Source organism: Parasteatoda tepidariorum, chromosome 2 (genome assembly GCF_043381705.1).
Source record: "Parasteatoda tepidariorum isolate YZ-2023 chromosome 2, CAS_Ptep_4.0, whole genome shotgun sequence".
NCBI classification, from domain to species: Eukaryota; Metazoa; Arthropoda; class Arachnida; order Araneae; family Theridiidae; genus Parasteatoda; species Parasteatoda tepidariorum.
This window is the reverse complement of record NC_092205.1, coordinates 103,794,416-103,814,370: the sequence shown is the minus strand read 5'-3', so window position 1 is coordinate 103,814,370 and position 19,955 is coordinate 103,794,416. Positions and strand designations below refer to the sequence as shown.

Below are 19,955 nucleotides of genomic sequence, written 5' to 3'. Positions count from 1 at the left end.
AAAATAGATTTAAATATAGTTGTCTCCATTTTTATGGAAGTTAATAGCATTAAAAGTGCGTCTCATTTATAGCAAACAAATAGTTAATTCGAACGTTTTCCCAAAATCACGTCTCAGCCAGATTAAAGCGTTTTATTTTTGGAAAAGTTTTATAGCTTATTTGTGTGCGTGGGTGAGATGTCAGACACCAGGTGGCGGGACCACACCTACCTGTGGCACGACTGACCAATCGTTTATTTTGTCAATCCTTTTATCACCTGAACAATACCGCGCAGTATCCGAAAACGGGAGAGTTCTCCCAAAAAGTTTTCGCGCGGGGAGAAGTCCTGAAAATATTCTTTTTTAAAAATCTCTTTTTCCATCCTTGTTTTTGAGGAGATCAAACGATAGGGAGAGTAGCGGCCTGAGAAGGGTGTGCGGAGAATGAATGTTCCCGCTGCTTTGGTGGTACTCATACTCCTCCTAATAAGTTGCTCAGGTGAGTACTCCCCTTTTTTAACACACCACCATTATTCATTTTTGAAGTACAGAACAAAAATTATACACACATAGCTGCCAACTCCACTTGATTTTGTCAGTTTCTCCCGATCTACAGGCTTAATTAAAATTCTCCTGGTTTTTGTACATTTTGGAAAATTCTCTAAAATAAAGTCAGTCTCCTAAAAAAATCCCTATTGAAATAGAATTTTGCACAGATTATTGCTTTCTTGCTTGAATATTAAAATAAGTATTACTAATACACAATGAAGCAAACCTCATTTATAGAAATCACTTCAAAACTTCTTTTTGTTCGAAAGTGCTCAGTTTTTTTTTTTAAATTCAGAACTCTCTTTTTAAATGAATTAAAAAAAAAAATCTTTTAACGATCTTTGAATTAAAAGGCCTTTTGCTATTCTATATTATGGGTTAACATAATACATAACATTTTAAAAGCATGTTTAATGTCAATCATAACTGGAAAATATTTCACTTTTTCGATTTCGATGACTCTAAAAATCCTGAAAATTCCCTATGAGTGAAATATGCCATATATTATGCAACAGTTATATGAAATTTCTATTCTTTCGTAAAATCTACTGAATTTTTTCCTATTCATGTTGGCAGATATGTACACAACATATTTAGCGTTTTTTTTTTGTTGTCAAAATGATTTGTTTCCCTTCTGAAAAAAGAATTAAAAAAGAAAGCGTTTCAGTTTTCGAAACTTTATGGTTTTCTCTATAACTCCCTTTTTTTTTCCTAAACTAAATTTTTAAATCAGAACAAAATTCGCCTTGAAGCGTTCTTTCCCGAGGGTGTTCTCAACAAAAGAACGATCTCCGCTGCTTAACGATATACTTACCACCTTCGAAGCACTTTTATGAAATAAAAGCTTCTGATTCTAAAGGTGATTATTTTTGTTACATTAAAAACTGTAATTTATTTTAGCCCTTCAGTTGAGTTCCGCACAGAAATTTATTTTACAGCAATTCAGTCATTTACTATACAAGGAATGAGTTGCAGGTTAAAATTCAAAACATCTATTCTTTTTTATCGTGTTTTAACCCTTTATCTACTGCATTACGAACTACTGAACATATTTTCATACATATATTTATTTTTAGTTAGAGAAAATGCAATGAAAAAAATCTCCCCGGTGAGAAATTTAATTTGTTGGAACTAATTCATTAAAGTTATACTTAAAAGTACCAAAGTGGTGCTTAAAAAGTACCGCCAGTGGATAAAGGGTAAAGCACCATCGTGAAAAAAAAGGGTTCACTAGAAAGCTTTTTAAATTTACTGGAAATTAGTATTATAATTTTTTTTTCATGTTTAAAAAATGTATACTTCATTTATAATTGTAGTATCAGTTTTTATTGTTGAAATCAGCAGGGAAACATGATTGAAATATTTATGAAAAACATTTAAGCACTCATAATAGTAGTTTCTAGGGTTGTAATCAGCGACCCCTTAATGAGGAACACGGTTGCATCCTTTTCCAATTTTTTTTTTAAATAGTAATAAAAACCTTCTGTACTTGAAAGAAAAATATTTGATAATTGTCTAAAACAAGCAATATAATTGAATTAGTCTGATATTTGTCATGAAAGAATGATTATTAATGAATGATTATATTAATGAAAAACAATACATTAGGTCAGCAAATGTGAAAAATTCGGATATTAAGTAGAGGCACACATCATCGGTGAAATCCATTTATTTTCTAAAATATTATAGCGTAATTTTTAGAGTAATATTTATTTAATTAGAATGATTCAGTGATTTTACGGTAAAAACTTACGGTATATCAGATTTTTTATTCCGTATAATGTGCCGGTAAAAATGAATTTTACTTTACAATGTACCGACCCCCTGAGAGTCGGTACTTTTTAGCGTAATTTGATATGGAATTTGTTACTGTGTGTGCGTAATAAAGACACATTTGAAGTTTCTCATTTGTCTAAAGAAATTACTGAATAGGTATTTTTTCAAACTTATTGAACTAGGTGTTAATTATAAAATAAACAAACAAAATCCAATATTTAAAACTTCAAACAAAGTGTAAACCAACCTATGATTGTGGTTGGTAGGCATACATACAGCATTCATATGGAGGTTCGAATCCCGGAAATTCTGACTGAAGTAAAATATTCTCATAAGTTGTGGGAGATTATCTTTTCCACGTAATGCTCTGGGAAAAGTAATTCGCGAAGATGTCCTTGTTTTCTGGGTTTAGCTCAAAATTGATTGTCGTACACAGCCGCCGGTTATGACTAGTGGAATTATTTAGCATTCATTTTAGTTTATCTCCAGAGATTATCAAACACTGGATTTGAAAAATTACTTTAAATTCCCAAAAAGCACTTTCCCTTTTTGCGTCATAAAAAGATGCTCATTGGACAGAACTATCACGTGATAAAAGAGATTCATACATCTTTGACTTCCATTAAATTAATATCAGTTACGACGGCGTTCATTTGTAAATTATTTATTTATTGTTAACGGTATTGACAAGTAATATTTATTTATCATCCCTTCTTAATGTCTTTCTCTGTTATTATTATGTTTTTGACAGATCATCATTCAAAATTAAAAGTTTAAAACAAAGTGCAGTTTCTGCATTATATTTGAAAAAAAAAAGTAATCACAATGCACAATAATACTCTGAAAAAAGTTACAAAAGGAATGTTCGTATTATTATTATTAAGCGGTAAATTTTACTTTTAAATAAACTATATTCATTTTCATATCAATTTTATGAAAAACTGTTCTCTCAGACGCCGATTAAAAGGATGAATACAATATATCTATTTATTTATAAAATGAATGGTTTAAATTACTATGCAATAGGATTCATTATGATTTCGTAGCTATCATCTAATTTTTAACCAGTTACCTACGTCGGAGGCTTTAATCCTCATAATATATAATTATACACGGCTTTGCAATAAATATATTATTGCTTTTTTTTTTCATTTTGGTACTCAAATTATTAATTTATACGCATATTGCTTCAAATTTTCTATAAAGTTGGAAGTTTATCGGTTACTAAAACAACTAACTTTTATAGTTATGCTCTAAGATTATAGATTGATTTAATTTTTATTGAATATTGATAGTTGAATAAATTATCAACTAACTTTTAATTAAAACTAAAATAGCTAATTTTTAGACGTGTAATTATATATTGTTGTTGGTTATTGGTGCAAAATTAGCTATTGCTACAGAACCACTAACAGAACTTTAGATGAAACTTTGAAGCCATGATCAATTTTTTCAAATTGAAAATACATATCTCTAACTAAAATAAGTTACATTAATGAAATATTTAGTATTATTATAGATATTTCTTGTCAGAAAGTTGAACATTTTACTAAATAGCTTTTTTAAAGCAAAATGTACATTTCAGTTTTAGTATCAAAAATTTAAAAAAAAAAATACAAAAGGCACAATATAAAATTAAAAATTTGATGATCGTGAAATTAGTTTTAAAAAATACTTTTCATATTTTGGGAACAAGTAATGTTGATTATTTATTTAAATCGAAGTAATCCTCCATTTTGTTACGATTAACACTAAACATACCATTACCGGTCAAATGACCGTTAAAGAACTTTTGCATCAAAAATGCGCCTATTATCTTATCGTTTTTGCACATTTGACTTCATGACTTTTTTCTAACAATTATATACACTTAATATTCCATTATTATTATTATTATTTTGTTTGTTTCGAAAAATACTTGTTGTATGCCAATTTCTACCACTACCGGTCATTTGACCGGAAGAACCATTTATTGCGTTATAAGATTACCGGATCAGAAATGACGATGTCATGCGTTTTCAACGTATTGCATTCGATGAGTTGCACATTTCTGCAAAATGACTGTTGCGTAGTGAGTTCAATCAGAATAACTGCGAATACAAATTTCAAGAAAGTACCTACCTAAAGTTTCAGATTGGCGTTTTTGTGTCAGAAAAAGTGACAAAAATTAAATTTTTTGGTCAGTAGCTTATATTTTATGTTGATAGCTTTACTTCATATCTAACTAACTGCTAGACTTTACCCAGAAAAACGTCGAAACAATCAAGACAGCATAAGTTCTTAGAAGAAATAATATTAACTATAAGAATAATTATACGAAGTATAACTCTTATATATTCTTATAGTTATAAGAATAATTGTAAGCATAATTGAAATAATAATCATTAGAAGAAGTAAGTTTGCGGAAAATGTACAATGGAAACAACCTGTACATGTAAAAAATGCGTTGAGCAAATGCAATGAAATGAGAGCAAATGCAATGAATTAAAAATTGTTATCCTTTGTGTTTGTAATACATAAAAATTGGTAATATACAATTTTGTTTAATTATAATAAAGTGTTTTTTAGTTTATTTCCTCCCTAACATTCATATTTCATACATTCAATCAAGAAACGTAAATTACGGTCATTTAACCGGTTATGGTAGAAATAGGTATAGATTAAGTGTTGGTATGTTTAGTGTTATAATATATGAACATAAAATTCTTTCATAAATATAAAATTCCCAATGTACTAGCAAAATCCTAACTAACAAATAATTCTTTCATAATACATAAGCAAAGTATTCTTTTTTAAAACGACTTTTAAGGAAAAAAGAATGTGAGGCGAAGATGGGAGTCACCTAGTTTAAAAATCTTTTTTGTGACACATCTGCCAATCAATCAATATATATTTTTTTTTTAGTTTCTCTTCCACTAAAAATGAAGTAATTTATGCAAAGACCTCCGTGTAATATATAATACATTTATGACTTAAAGGTTAACACACGCTTTTTATACATTATTCAGGCATCTTCAAAATGTGCTATAGGGAGGATTCAAATTTTATTTATTTATTTATATTGCTATTTCGAATACACGTTTTTCTTAGAGAAATGTATTGCCAGCACTTTTTAGGTAGAATTAACAAATAAATATTTTTATACACGACTAAAATATATTTTAATAAACGTCAAGTGTTTAAATTCTAAAACAATATCCTATGAAAGTATTTGTTTACAAAGATGTTGAGTACAGATGGGTGTAATATAATATCTAAAAGGAGAAAAAAAAACAGATTTGAATGAAATATATTTATAAAATCAATAATAATAGTTTAAAATATTTGAGAATGATCTATTCTGTAATCAGAAACAAACAATTCCATAATTTAAAAAAATTATATTCTTTGTGATTTTGCACCGTTTATTATTTTAATATATTATTGAAATCTATATCTATATTTCTATAGTTTCCTATAGTTCAATTATGTCAATGCAATTGTTATTCCAACTGTGATCTTCCTCTTTATTTTAATACAACATGAATCCAATCTATATTTTTTAATATTTTTATGTCAATTCAAGTGCAAACTTTTCTATTAAAAATTATATCCAATTGTGATCATATACGGATAAGTTTGTGAATGCCTTTATTATTCAATTTTTTTAAAATCATTTTATATTCTTCATAAAATATATTTCTGTGGTGAATTTTTATCAGTAAAAAGTTTATTTTCATGTTAAAATGAATAGGAATACATTTAAAAGCTAAAACAGTTTTTCTTTCATTGCTGAACAATTGTTTCATATCCTTAAAATGATCATGTTTCAATTTAATATATTATTTTTGTCGACATCTTAGCTTTTTAAGGAGTCAAAATTTATTATTATTTCTAATAATTAAGTATAATGAATTTTCCCTGGTCCATCAGCACCCCATTTTGATAAAACTCTTCAGAAAAAAGTAATTGGCATGAAAATCACAGACGAGTAAAGAAATGCTTAAGGAAGCACAACATTACTTAAATGTATAATTTTAGTTCTTTAATGTAAAAATCCTCTTTAGTGTTTAATAGCTTCCTTTACCAATTTTTTTTAAGAAAAAAAGTGCAAAAAATCAACCTATTTTTTATTTCATTCATAAATACAAGGAACTAAAACGAAACATAATACACAAGTTCTAAGTTGAAAGTTTAAATTTTTCCATGTGTAACAAATATTTAATTTACCATCATTTAACTATCCCAAATGATCTGGGGCAAATGAAAGAAGTTAAATATGAGTCTTTGTATAGGTTCACATTTTCATCATGTGAAAAATCATCTGCATTACTTCTACTTCCGCAAGCGAATGTCATTTTTTTACTCTTATTTCTATGTAAATTCAGCAACCATCATGTATAGACAATGGTACAAAACAAGTCTGAAGTCTCACAATCCAAACTCCCAAACAAAAATGGGCAAACTTCCAATCACAGCAGATTATTCTTTTGTTTTGTTTTGCTTCCGGCCGAGTAAAAACGCGATAAAACAAAAGGTATTGACGATTGCTATGCCCGAGTATAATCGGGATAATGAATAGTTGCAATACCCGAGTTAACTCGGGATCATCAGGGAAGCGGTTAAGGACAGAAAGAGGCTGCTGTAATCATCTGAATCAATTGTTGCAACAGCGAATGAAGGATGATAAAGGAAACTACATTTCCTGTAATGAAGAACACACAAAATGAAAGATTAAATCATAAAACACAGAAGAATACTTCTGTAAGTTTTTTTTTCTTCCTCGGGTCAGTTGGCTGTTCTAGTTCTGTAATCTTCATTAGTGTATTAACGCAGAATGAAAGAAGAAAACACAGGAGATGCAGAATAAAATTACAAATGATGAGACGCACTTTAGTGTTTTAATAATGGCATGTTTTGCACGAGTTTATACGCAATACTTTTATATTTAAACATGCGTGTAATGAGTTTTTATTCAGGATATATTTTCTTATTTGTATCTATTTTTAACGTACTATTGCATTACAATGTTAATCAATGGATAGAGAAGACCGTAAACAAATGCATCCGAGTAAAAACAATAAAGTAAAACAATATAGTAGTAATCACCTGATAATTATAATTTTGCACAGAATCTTAGAGTGCGTCTCATAATGTGGCCACACAGGGACTGCAGATGCATGGCTGATTGGGTAGAGCGATGAAGAGCACCTATTGTAGAATGATTCAGGCCGGGATAGCCTGGTCGTTATGGCGCTGGGCCCATGTCCGAGAGTTCGTGGATTCGAACCTTGCCGGCCGAAGACTCCCCGTGTAGTAAAGTGACTGTAAAGTGACTGTCGAGTCGCAGAAGTCCTCCATGTTCCATGATAACAAATCAAAACCTCTGGGGGTACTGGATTGGATCGTTCCTCTGATTCAGGTCAAAATGACGATCTGTGGATGTATGAATGGATGTCCGCCCTGTAAACGGGTGCGACGTATGGTGTGGCAGAAGTCGAGTTCTTGGTCATAGAACAAGAGCAATCGCACCCCCTCTCACTAAACAGGCATACGCCAACAACAACCTGGAATGATTCTTATTCCACTCAATAGGAATGGTTGAAGTCATGCTAATTAACAAGAAAGGAAGATATTCAACACTCTCTTTGAATATAGCTCGTTCACCAGGAATTGGCACTTGGCTCCGCCTTCGTCACGTGGTATACGACGATACTATTTCTCTATTTTTGGGAGAAGGTTGTGAGCAATCCTGAACAACGTTGCTATTTGGCGATCGTTTGGCAAAAATATTTATTTCGCAAACTGGATTTATTCCACTGGAATGACATAAATACAAATTTGAGTGAAATCGGTCTTGAGAAATCGAATTTTAAAAAAGTAGTATTTTTAAAATTCGATTTCTCAAGACCGATTTCACTCAAATTTTGTATTTTGTCATTCAAAATTATATACTTTAAAAAGATATTTAAAAAAAAAAGCTGTATACTTTACAATGTTTTAAAACTATTATTAAATAAGATAATAAGTATTTACTAAGAGTTAGTTTTTTAATGTAATTATTTCTTGTATAAACGAATTTTATAAAAAAAACTTTTTCAATTTATTTTAAAAAGATTTTCGTGATATGGCGTAAAAAGTCAAATGAACACGAAGAGGTTCAAACTTTGGACCACTGTCCTCACCTAGCCCCCTCTACTCAAAGGCTCAGAAATCCGAATCTGAAGCAAAAGAAAGGTATGTTTATGAGAAGAAAGTGTGTTTTTGTGTCTTAAAATATCGTCTGCAATCATTAAATACCCTAATTGAGATAAAAGCGCACTTTTGAAATTCAAAAATAATGTATTGTTTTCAATCCCCTCTAACGTTTACGCGAATTCAAAATTACATGAACCGCCTCCCTCATTATTCCGAGTTAACTCGGGTATGTATAGATTGCAAATATTTACTATCCCGAGAAAACTCGAGTGTAGCAGAATTTGACAGCTTATCTTGTTTTATCACGTTTTTACTCGGCTGGAAGCAAAACAAAACATAATCTGCTGTGTTTGGAAATTTGCCAAATTTTGGTTGGGAGTTTTGCTGTTGGATTGTACACTTTGTGCGATTGCATATACGATGGTTACTGAATTTACATAGGAAAAGAAAAGAATAAACAAAAATGGCGTATCACTTCACCAACGTTTGTGTTGTTCCTTGTTTTAAAAACTATCCTATAAAGACATATATTTATTTTCTTTTCATTTGCCCGAGATATCTCGGGATAGTAAACCTGATAGTAAATTAAATAATTTTTGCACGTAAAAAAATTTACAAATTCAACTTAAAAGTTGTATATTATGCTTTGATTTAGTTTCTTGTATTTATTAATGAAATAAAAATAATATTTTAACCTTTTGCATTTTTTTTTCTTCAAAAAATTGGCAACGGTTAAAAATTGGTTAACATCGTATAACAACTAACATTTACAACAACTCAACTCTTTTTCTTAAAGGTGTCTTTTAGGGCTCTTTTTTTCAATGACAGTAGTTTAGAAGTTGACCTTTTATTGTATTGAATAATGCGCTATAAATTTGTTAATAACAAGCAAAATTGCTGAAATATTTCATACGATTTCACACTGAGACAAACGTGAAAAAGCAAAATTGCGTGGTAGTGTAGTTTACGATTCTTCGTGCATATTTTAAAAAATAATATTAAAATTTTATATCAATAACTAAATATATAAATTTTATAATAATAAATAAATTTTATAATATATATAAATTAAAAAATATATAAATTTTATATCAATAAATGAAAATTTTTTATTTTTTACTCATTTGAACAGCCAAAAGCGGTAGAAGGAAAAAAAAGTTATAAAAAATAAACTGGCTGGTCTAAAATTTCTGTTGAGCAGAAATTTTGCTTTTTAAAGATTAAAAATGTATGTGAATCATGAAGTCACTTTGTTGTCTTGTAGTATCGCATGGATTGTTTGTCAGAATCTGTGTGTGAAATCATTATCTAAATTAATTTAACTTTCTGTGGAAAAAGGAAGTGTAATTAGTCTCTTTTCATTCAATCATACTTGTAGTTAAAAGCAAATAGAATAAACAACGTTGACGTCATTTAATTGACAATCCCTAATCCTTTACGAAAGCGTGCTACTGCCTTGTACGGACGATTCCCCACTGCGAAGTTTTTGATGCCAACGACTTAATTAAAATCTCGTTTGATCTAGTACGATTAAAGTGATTCATTCAGTTCTTTTTTACTTCAGCTTTGACAAGAAGGTTTCTGATAGAAATCTTTAAACTTCAAAAATGATATTAGAATCTAGCAAATGTTCTGCAACGCTTAAAACACATTATTTAAGTTCGAAAATGCCTTGGGGGGGGGGAAATTTAATATTGGATTTTCTAGGTGAGTAGAGGAAAATAAAATGTAAAAGTTCTTTCTTTTTTCCATTAAAAAATTGAGCATTTCTGTGGTAAAGGAAGAAAGTAGGAATTTAGTTATTCAATCCTATTGCCATTTACTGAGCACAAAAAAAAAGCAATTTGTTTGAAAAAAACTAATTGATCAGAACTGAAAGAATATAAGAACATATGCAATGCAGAACGGAACAATGTATAACTAGTTACAACGTTCATCAAAAGATGGCGCTGCTTTTAGAGGAAATTTTTTTTAAGCGCCATTCCAATTGAAATATTTGCATGGACGATGTTTTTCTCAGACTGCACCACATTGTCAAAGCAAGTGCCGGTTAAACAAGACAAAGTTTTATAATTTGTCTAAGTTGGCAGTGCGACTTGTTAACGAATTCTGCGACTTCTTTAGAACAAAGCAGCAAGCAGGTCATACTTGTCAAGTTAACTACCAGTCTGTGTTGACCTCTGCTATATATATATATATATATATATATATAGCTCCTAATNTATATATATATATATATATATAAAGAAAATATGGAAAAAATTACAGAACAATGAAAAAAGGGAGGGAAAGAAAAATAATAATAAAAATAACAAGAAACCGAGGAAAAAAAATTATAAAAATCCGGAAAATAAAATATATAATCTCTTCATCAGCTCACACGATCATATCCGCAAAAAGGAGTGCTTTCTAACATTGTATCAATATAGCCAACGCATAATATATCAATACAATAGTGTGAGGAGCACTCAAAAGATTTTTACAAAAAAATTACAACAAATAAAATAGAACGCAATAAGTAATGAATATCAGGTAAAAACAGAAAATAAAATAGAAAGAAAAAAAAACAGAATGAAACGAAATCTATAAAGCGAGTAGCGAATTCAAATGAACTTACATGAACGAAAAAATTTTTCAAGAATGATTTAAAATATGCTCGTGACAAGATTGCCAGATTGCAAAATATGAAACCAAAAGCGCAAATTGAGGTAAAAGCGTAAATAGGCATATTATGCAAAAACTAATAAATATTCTTGCCATAACCAGGAACGTCAGAGACAATATGTCATAAACCTAATAATAACTTTGTAAAAATACTGGCAGCAAATACAATCACGAGGTGTCAGGACTCCAAGCCAACCATTGCTGCAGCATAAAAACACACTCTGGCCCCATCCCTGACCAGCAAACACTTGGCAGGCAGTCAGTCAACACAAGCTGTTGTCCGTGAGGCTAACAATAATAATAATAATAATAATAATAAAAAAACTACAAGCTCGATCCACACAAATAAGAGATGGCCTAACTGTCTATAAACGCACACACAATAATACACTTATCTATATCATGATCCACGAAAACACTGCCTCAACTATTACTACTCATAATAAAAATAGGTAAAACACACAACACAACATAAACAAAACATACGTATCGCACAATCAACCACGGACTGGCTCACAATAGCAGCCAACGTGACTGATCACCACGCACGCCACACCACTGACCCTGCTCCCAGTCCCCGGGGACAGACAGTGAGTCCGGAGCTTTTCAGTTACCCGTGATGGCCATTTATGCTAAATGTAAGAAAAAAGTAAATATATAAATAAATAAAAATAAATAAATAAATAAATAAATAAAAAAAATACCTGTGACGTGACTAGCTATTTTATATTGTACTGTTATTGTCGATGTCCATCNGCTTTTCAGCTACCCGTGATGGCCATTTATGTTAAATGTAAAAAAAAAATATATATATAAATAAATAAAAAAAAATAAATAAATAAAAATAAATAAATAAAAAAAAAATACCTGTGACGTGACTAGCTATTTTATATTGTACTGTTATTGTCGATGTCCATCCTTTGAGTCTGTAATGTAACGCTGCTAGTTTATCTATGTAAAATTAAATTGTCACTACTAGGCCGGGATAGCCTGGTCACCGCCGGTCGAAGACTCCCCGTGTAGTAAATGGTGACTGATGCACGTTAAATCTGTCGAGTCTCAAAGTCCTCCATGTTCCCATAACAAATCAATACCTCTGGGGGTACCGATCCAGGAGTTTCCTTGTCTTCTGGATTGGTTCAAAATTACAAGGCTACGGCGTTGAACATTAGTAGTCGTAAACCCAAAAATTGGGTCGACTGTTCAAAAATTATCTGTAAATAAATTAAAATAAAATAAAATTATCAATTTTAGAAAATTAACATTTGTTTAAGAAAAAAAGAAATAGAATAAAAAATAAAATAGAAAAGAGAAAAACATGAATTGCCTGTTTTGCACACAATTTAAGCCACGAATTTGCCCAAAATGGATTTGCACGTAAAATTATATAAATTGACAAAGAAATTTTTTTTAAGTACATNACGTGCGTGAATATTACTTTTTGATTTATCAGGTTTCTATGTCTAGTTTGGATTGGAATATGATTAAATAAAGATATATTTAAAATATACGTTAAATCTGTCCATAAAATGAAAAAAAAATTAGTTATAAACCTATTCTCATACCTACTGAATATACATATAAAATTTCATCAAAATCGATCCAGCCGTTTAGGAGGAGTTTAACCACTAAAACTGTGACAAGAGATTTTTATATATATAGATATAAAATAAGGATGATAAAAATAAGATAATAATTTCAAGATGGTAAAATGAGTACAGTCTTCTAATTTCATATCGATTTTTTGTGTGCTGATAAGTGCAATCAAAAGTAATAAATTTCAAAAATAAATACTTTTTGACACCATTTTTGGGTTTCTTAGCGAAATAAATAAAATTAGTATGATGCATCTTAAGTAACTGATACGTTATTTAAAGACTTTCATTATAAATGAGAAGGAAATATTTAATTCGCAGCTCAAACAACAACAATGCCTGACTATAGGTGATAGCTGGACCTGTAAATAAAACAACAGCTAACAATTATGAACAACCTACGCTGACTAAATGATATGCAAATTAGAAACAGAAATATGTGTTTGATTTGGAGAGGGTTCATTATAAATTCCAATCAAATGCATCTTCGATCCTTTCTCACGTCTCTCTCTCTTAACCTTTGTATTTAGAGATAACATGTGCCACGTCTGGTACCCTTTTTTTTTAAAAAAAAAATCTATTTCATTTTTTTATTTCAAAAATATTATATTCTGAATTCATAATGTCTAATTATTGAATTAAAAACTAAATTAGTAAGTAATACGTGAATGAACGTAAATATTTGTTTCAGATATTATAAAATGAGCATTAACTTGAAATAAACACACTTTTGGGAGTTTTAAAACTTTGGAGAAGAATTGCACCACAGTTTTTAAAGTGTAATTATAAAACGTGCAGTCCCTGGCCAAATTACTCGACGCACTATAAGATTCTATGTAAGATTTTAATTACCAAGTGATATACTATACAGCTTTATTGTTTTTTGGGGACTGAAACTGGTTTGTACTTGTTTACGTTCGTGTATCAATCGATTAAATCAGACGATATATAATATATATTTATCGATTGGATAAATCAGACGACATATTATACAAAAAAAGAATATTTATTACATCAGGCAATACATTAGTATATTATAATAATTAGATCCAATTAGGAGACGTGATGTAGTGTTTTAATAATGACATGTTTTTGCGCGAGTTTATGGGCAATACTTTTATAGTTAAACACACATGTCATGGGTTTTTATTTGGGAGATTTTTCATATCCTTCCTGTGTGTATTTATTCTTAACGTATTGCATTACAATGTTAACCCATTCATACACGAACGTAAACAAGTGCAAACCAGTTTCAGTCCCGTAAAAACAATAAAGATGTATAGTATATCACCTGATAATTAAGATTTTACACAGAATCTTAGAGTGCGTCGAATAATGTGGCCGGGTACTGTATGTAACATGTTTTGTTTAGACGACTTAAAAAATACAGTTTCGAGCAAAGCTTTATATATTTCGAGGTCTGTGAGAAACCGTAAAAATTCGAATATTCGGTAATATTTCCTGTTCGTAAATCTTTTGCTATATCATTTTAAGGTACATGGAAACCAGCATTTCAGGGTACAAAATAATACATGGGACGAAAAAAAAAAGATTTTTCTATGATTTGATAAAGTAGTTCTGCGAAACACTTCCGGACAGGTGATTAAAAAATTACTTCTAACATTAAGATGTAACCAGCATTTCAGGGCACAAAATAATACATGGGACGAAAAAAAAATGATTTTTCTATGATTTGATAAAGTAGTTCTGCGAAACACTTCCGGACAGGTGATTAAAAAATTACTTCTAACATTAAGATGTAACCAGCATTTCAGGGCACAAAATAATACATGGGACGAAAAAAAAATGATTTTTCTATGATTTGATAAAGTAGTTCTGCGAAACACTTCCGGACAGGTGATTAAAAAATTACTTCTAACATTAAGATGTAACCAGCATTTCAGGGCACAAAATAATACATGGGACGAAAAAAAAATGATTTTTCTATGATTTGATAAAGTAGTTCTGCGAAACACTTCCGGACAGGTGATTAAAAAATTACTTCTAACATTAAGATGTAACCAGCATTTCAGGGCACAAAATAATACATGGGACGAAAAAAAAATGATTTTTCTATGATTTGATAAAGTAGTTCTGCGAAACACTTCCGGACAGGTGATTAAAAAATTACTTCTAACATTAAGATGTAACCAGCATTTCAGGGCACAAAATAATACATGGGACGAAAAAAAAATGATTTTTCTATGATTTGATAAAGTAGTTCTGCGAAACACTTCCGGACAGGTGATTAAAAAATTACTTCTAACATTAAGATGTAACCAGCATTTCAGGGCACAAAATAATACATGGGACGAAAAAAAAATGATTTTTCTATGATTTGATAAAGTAGTTCTGCGAAACACTTCCGGACAGGTGATTAAAAAATTACTTCTAACATTAAGATGTAACCAGCATTTCAGGGCACAAAATAATACATGGGACGAAAAAAAAATGATTTTTCTATGATTTGATAAAGTAGTTCTGCGAAACACTTCCGGACAGGTGATTAAAAAATTACTTCTAACATTAAGATGTAACCAGCATTTCAGGGCACAAAATAATACATGGGACGAAAAAAAAATGATTTTTCTATGATTTGATAAAGTAGTTCTGCGAAACACTTCCGGACAGGTGATTAAAAAATTACTTCTAACATTAAGATGTAACCAGCATTTCAGGGCACAAAATAATACATGGGACGAAAAAAAAATGATTTTTCTATGATTTGATAAAGTAGTTCTGCGAAACACTTCCGGACAGGTGATTAAAAAATTACTTCTAACATTAAGATGTAACCAGCATTTCAGGGCACAAAATAATACATGGGACGAAAAAAAAATGATTTTTCTATGATTTGATAAAGTAGTTCTGCGAAACACTTCCGGACAGGTGATTAAAAAATTACTTCTAACATTAAGATGTAACCAGCATTTCAGGGCACAAAATAATACATGGGACGAAAAAAAAATGATTTTTCTATGATTTGATAAAGTAGTTCTGCGAAACACTTCCGGACAGGTGATTAAAAAATTACTTCTAACATTAAGATGTAACCAGCATTTCAGGGCACAAAATAATACATGGGACGAAAAAAAAATGATTTTTCTATGATTTGATAAAGTAGTTCTGCGAAACACTTCCGGACAGGTGATTAAAAAATTACTTCTAACATTAAGATGTAACCAGCATTTCAGGGCACAAAATAATACATGGGACGAAAAAAAAATGATTTTTCTATGATTTGATAAAGTAGTTCTGCGAAACACTTCCGGACAGGTGATTAAAAAATTACTTCTAACATTAAGATGTAACCAGCATTTCAGGGCACAAAATAATACANTATATATATATACAGGGTGTCTCAGTTAAGCGTTTCAGAACTTCTAAGAGGGGTAGGGGGCATCCTGACGACTCGAAATCATATAGCAATGCGGGGTCGGAAATGCTTTCCTGAAGCGGTGATGTACACAGAAGCACCATAAAGAAAAGAGACCCGTAAGAGAAAAATCGTTATAATAATACATTGAAAAAATTATATGGTACATGGGTTAAAGTAAGTGTTCGAAGTTTCTGCCACCGGCTACAATGTGCACCTCACATCTCCGGCGCATGGACATTCTGCAATACTCCAGTTACTGCGATTCTTGCAACCGGCTCCTTAGCATTGTCAACAGGGGTGTCATAAGCCAGTGTTTTGATATGACCCCAGAAATAAAAATCAAGACATGATAGGTCGGGTGACCGAGGAGGCCAATACTTAAAATGAACGATTGGAATAAAATAAACAAAAGAGAAAAGATGAGTGAGAGAGCACTGTTCAAAACCATATGACGGTGAGTGGACGAATGATCCCACATGGTTTGCGGTCTTAATGAACTCTTGTCGTAGGGTTTAAACATTTTCCAACTTCATGGGAAAATGTCATATTCATACCAAAGTCAGGGAAAGACTGTCACGCTGAGCCCTGGACAAGTGGGTCGCCATTCCATCTTCAGGTGGGTGACCACTTATGGCTTTAGAAAGCTGTAAGAAGCTTTATCAAATATGTAACAGAAGGTCGAAATAAACAATGACACACACTTGCAATTGCGCTTGACGTAAAAAGCGCATTCAACAATGCAAAGTGGAGGCTATCGCTAAAACCTCACTCAGCGCAGAGAAACTTCCCGGGCAATGTGACAGGTCTTGAACCTTCCAAATCTGGGAGTTCCATCTAATGTGTGGGTCCTGCTTTCAGGTTTCATCTTACTATCTCCTTACACTAAAATTATCCCGATATTGTTGCTCTGATTTACGGAAAAAATATTTTATCATCTCGACAAAGATGCAACTGAACTGATTCTAAACTGGCTCTGTAGAAAGGGTCTCGATGTCTCTCAGTCCAGATGAGTTTTCCAAAAGACCGATAAACAAAGGTTAGATTATCCTGCGTGCATCTAAAATACCGAGTTCTTCCACAACTTCACAATCGATACAAACTTTAACTGGATAAAGCACCGGAGGAAAATACATCATTAAAGTCATAATATTAAAAATTAACAAAATGACAAAGAAGAATATGTATAAACATTCTAAAACAAGTTTTTCCATTCTGAGAGGATAGCCCTTTAAGGGGCTGATGTTTGGTAGAAAGGCATAGAAAAACTAAATACAATACAACGAATACCTAATTACTTACTGCTATAAAATCCCTGAGGCTCTTCAGGTTATGACCTCAAGGCAGAGCTTTGACTAAGACAATTGATGATGCATGGTCAATAGAACTGGGACAAGATTTACACGGATGGCGGGATGAGCCTTCCTCCAATAATTCTAAATTTAGAAATATTTTAGGACTGTACTGGTATGTTTTTATGTTAAAAAACATTGAAAAGGATAAATCTTTTAAGGTTCATTTCAAAGCCTACTTCACTGTATAAAGAGCACTTCACTGGAGAGCTTCTTAGTAGTAATTATTTACAGTCCATGGCCAAATTATTGGACACACTCTTAAGATTCTATGTAAAATCTTAATTATCAGGTGATACTCTATAACAGCTTTATTGTTCTTTATGTGACTGTTTGCACTTGTTTTGTTTACGTTAGTTATTTGTATTTATTTTTAACATATTGCATTACAATGTTAACCAATGGATGCACGAACGTAAACAAGTACAAACCGGTTTCAGTCGCGTAAAAACAATAAAGCTGCATAGTATATCACCTGATAGTTAAGATCTTACATAGTTTTTTCAGTATATAGTTCATAGTTGTTTCAAACCTTTTACTTTATTATTAATCTATTCTACCTTATTATTTTCTATGCGTAGTTCTCAGAATACGAAAAATACGGTTACTAAGACTTATTAGAAAAGCCAACGTTAAAAAGAATGAAACATGAATAAAAGTTCATAATGAAGTATAATTTAGTATCTGTTTACATAATGTGCATACATTATACATTATGTCTGAATGAAATTATTTTAGATAGTTTATAACAAACCTTTTGTATCCTATAGTAAAAAAATAACAGTAATATTTTAATAAAAACAAGTGAGATTCACTTATTTTAAGGAAATATGACTGAAAGCGGGGACCATAATGCTTTGCTGGGCGAAGGTTATAGTGAAAAAGTCGCGTAGTAATAAAATAATAAATTCTCTTATATTTTAACGAAAGTGTAGTGATAAAACATCCTAAAATGCAACAAAAGTTACTCTTATCTCATAAAAATATTGCATTGATAAAAATATAAGTTCATACAGGGCCCGAAATACCGCCCGTCCTCGGCTGTCAAAAATTCCCCGCGGACGACGAATTTCTCGAATCTGACGTCCGCGAGGGCGGCCATTTTCCCGTTGATGTTCGCCATACATTTTCAATTTTTGTTATCTTACAAGAGTCCAGCGCCTCACTTCTAAAATGACCCTCTAATCTAGAAATACAGCAACATACTGCGTATGATGGAATTGATGTTTCCTCTGTCTGGGAGTACTGCAGCGGTTGAAAGGGGCTTTTCAGCAATGAACTTACAAAAAAAAAAACACATTACGTACTGGTCTTAAACAAGAAGCGTTAAAAGCAATCATAAACATCTACCTAAATGCAAAACCCCTTTCAGATTTCTGTGCAGAAGCCTCTGTAAATCATTGGCTTGATTGTGGAACTGGCAAACGTCATATTTGATTCATTTAAAAAAACGCAGTACCCGCGGATAAATTGACATTCCAGATAACTTGACTTTTGTCATTTAAATTATTTCATAAAATAAATACTAGGTTACTATTAGTAACCTAGTATTTCTCTTATTATTGTATAATGTAATCCTAGTATTTGTAATCCTAGTAACTACTAATTCACTGTGCAATTTATATAAATATTTGTAATAAATGGGAGAAAATTATGTTTTTATTTATTTAGAAGCTACGGGTTAGTTTAAAATGAGGACGGGTACATTGTTGGACATGTCGTCCTCGGTGACGGGTAAAATTTCTGAGTTTTTTCGAGCCCTGAGTTCATATATCTCATAAAGAAAACATGAAGTAAAATTTTCTTTGTCTCTGAAATAAAGTGCATGGATTAAGTAAAATTTACTTTATCTCCCAAAGACACTGATAGTCTTTTACAATTACAGATCGAAACTTTGCTATTTTACTTTAAGTAGCAGCAATTTGAATCAAAAGATATTTATTGTACAGTGGGCAAAAATCTATAAAAAAAAAAGTGGTGATTGCCTTATTTCGATCACTGGTTAACCATGGGTGCAAATGCTTCTTCTTTCTGGATGGACTCCGTTAAACGTTTCAAATCATGGGTCGCACAAACTGTCTCCATGGATGTTCATATATCCTTCCCCTATGTACGTGTTTCACAACAATACTTCTCCTTCTTCTGCATCCATATTTATATATTGAAATCTACCGTCAATCACAGTCATTATACGTTAACAATAAAAACGAATATAAAAATACTTTGTCATTATGTAAATACATTTAAAATGTCTGTAAGTGAAAAGAAAAACAGCAGCGGTCGCCATGCAATGACGACGCATGCGCACTGTTTACTATTATTCTTGAACACAGTTGAAAAGTGTGTGCATGCCATCAAATCCAAACGAAGACCCATTTTGCCAATGGGTGGAAAAAAAAAATAACAGACTACTTTGAATAACTTTTGATCTAGTAATCGGATCTTCACTTTCTAGGACTCAATCTTAATGATTTAGGGGAGTGACCT

General features: G+C 31.3%; 1 protein-coding gene across 2 annotated transcripts in view; it reads left to right on the top strand.

Annotated features, from left to right (window-relative positions):
* Nucleotides 1-225: 225 nt before the first annotated feature.
* The window catches only part of LOC107452576 (uncharacterized), a 45,571-nt gene continuing 25,841 nt past the window's right edge, over nt 226-19,955 (top strand). The window contains exon 1 of one of the 2 annotated variants that reach the window (XM_016069077.4): nt 226-478. In XM_016069077.4, coding sequence (XP_015924563.1) covers nt 424-478 — 55 coding nt within the window. In that variant the 5' untranslated portion in view covers nt 226-423. The remainder of the gene's footprint in view (nt 479-19,955) is intronic. The other variant, XM_016069076.4, reaches the window with a different exon arrangement.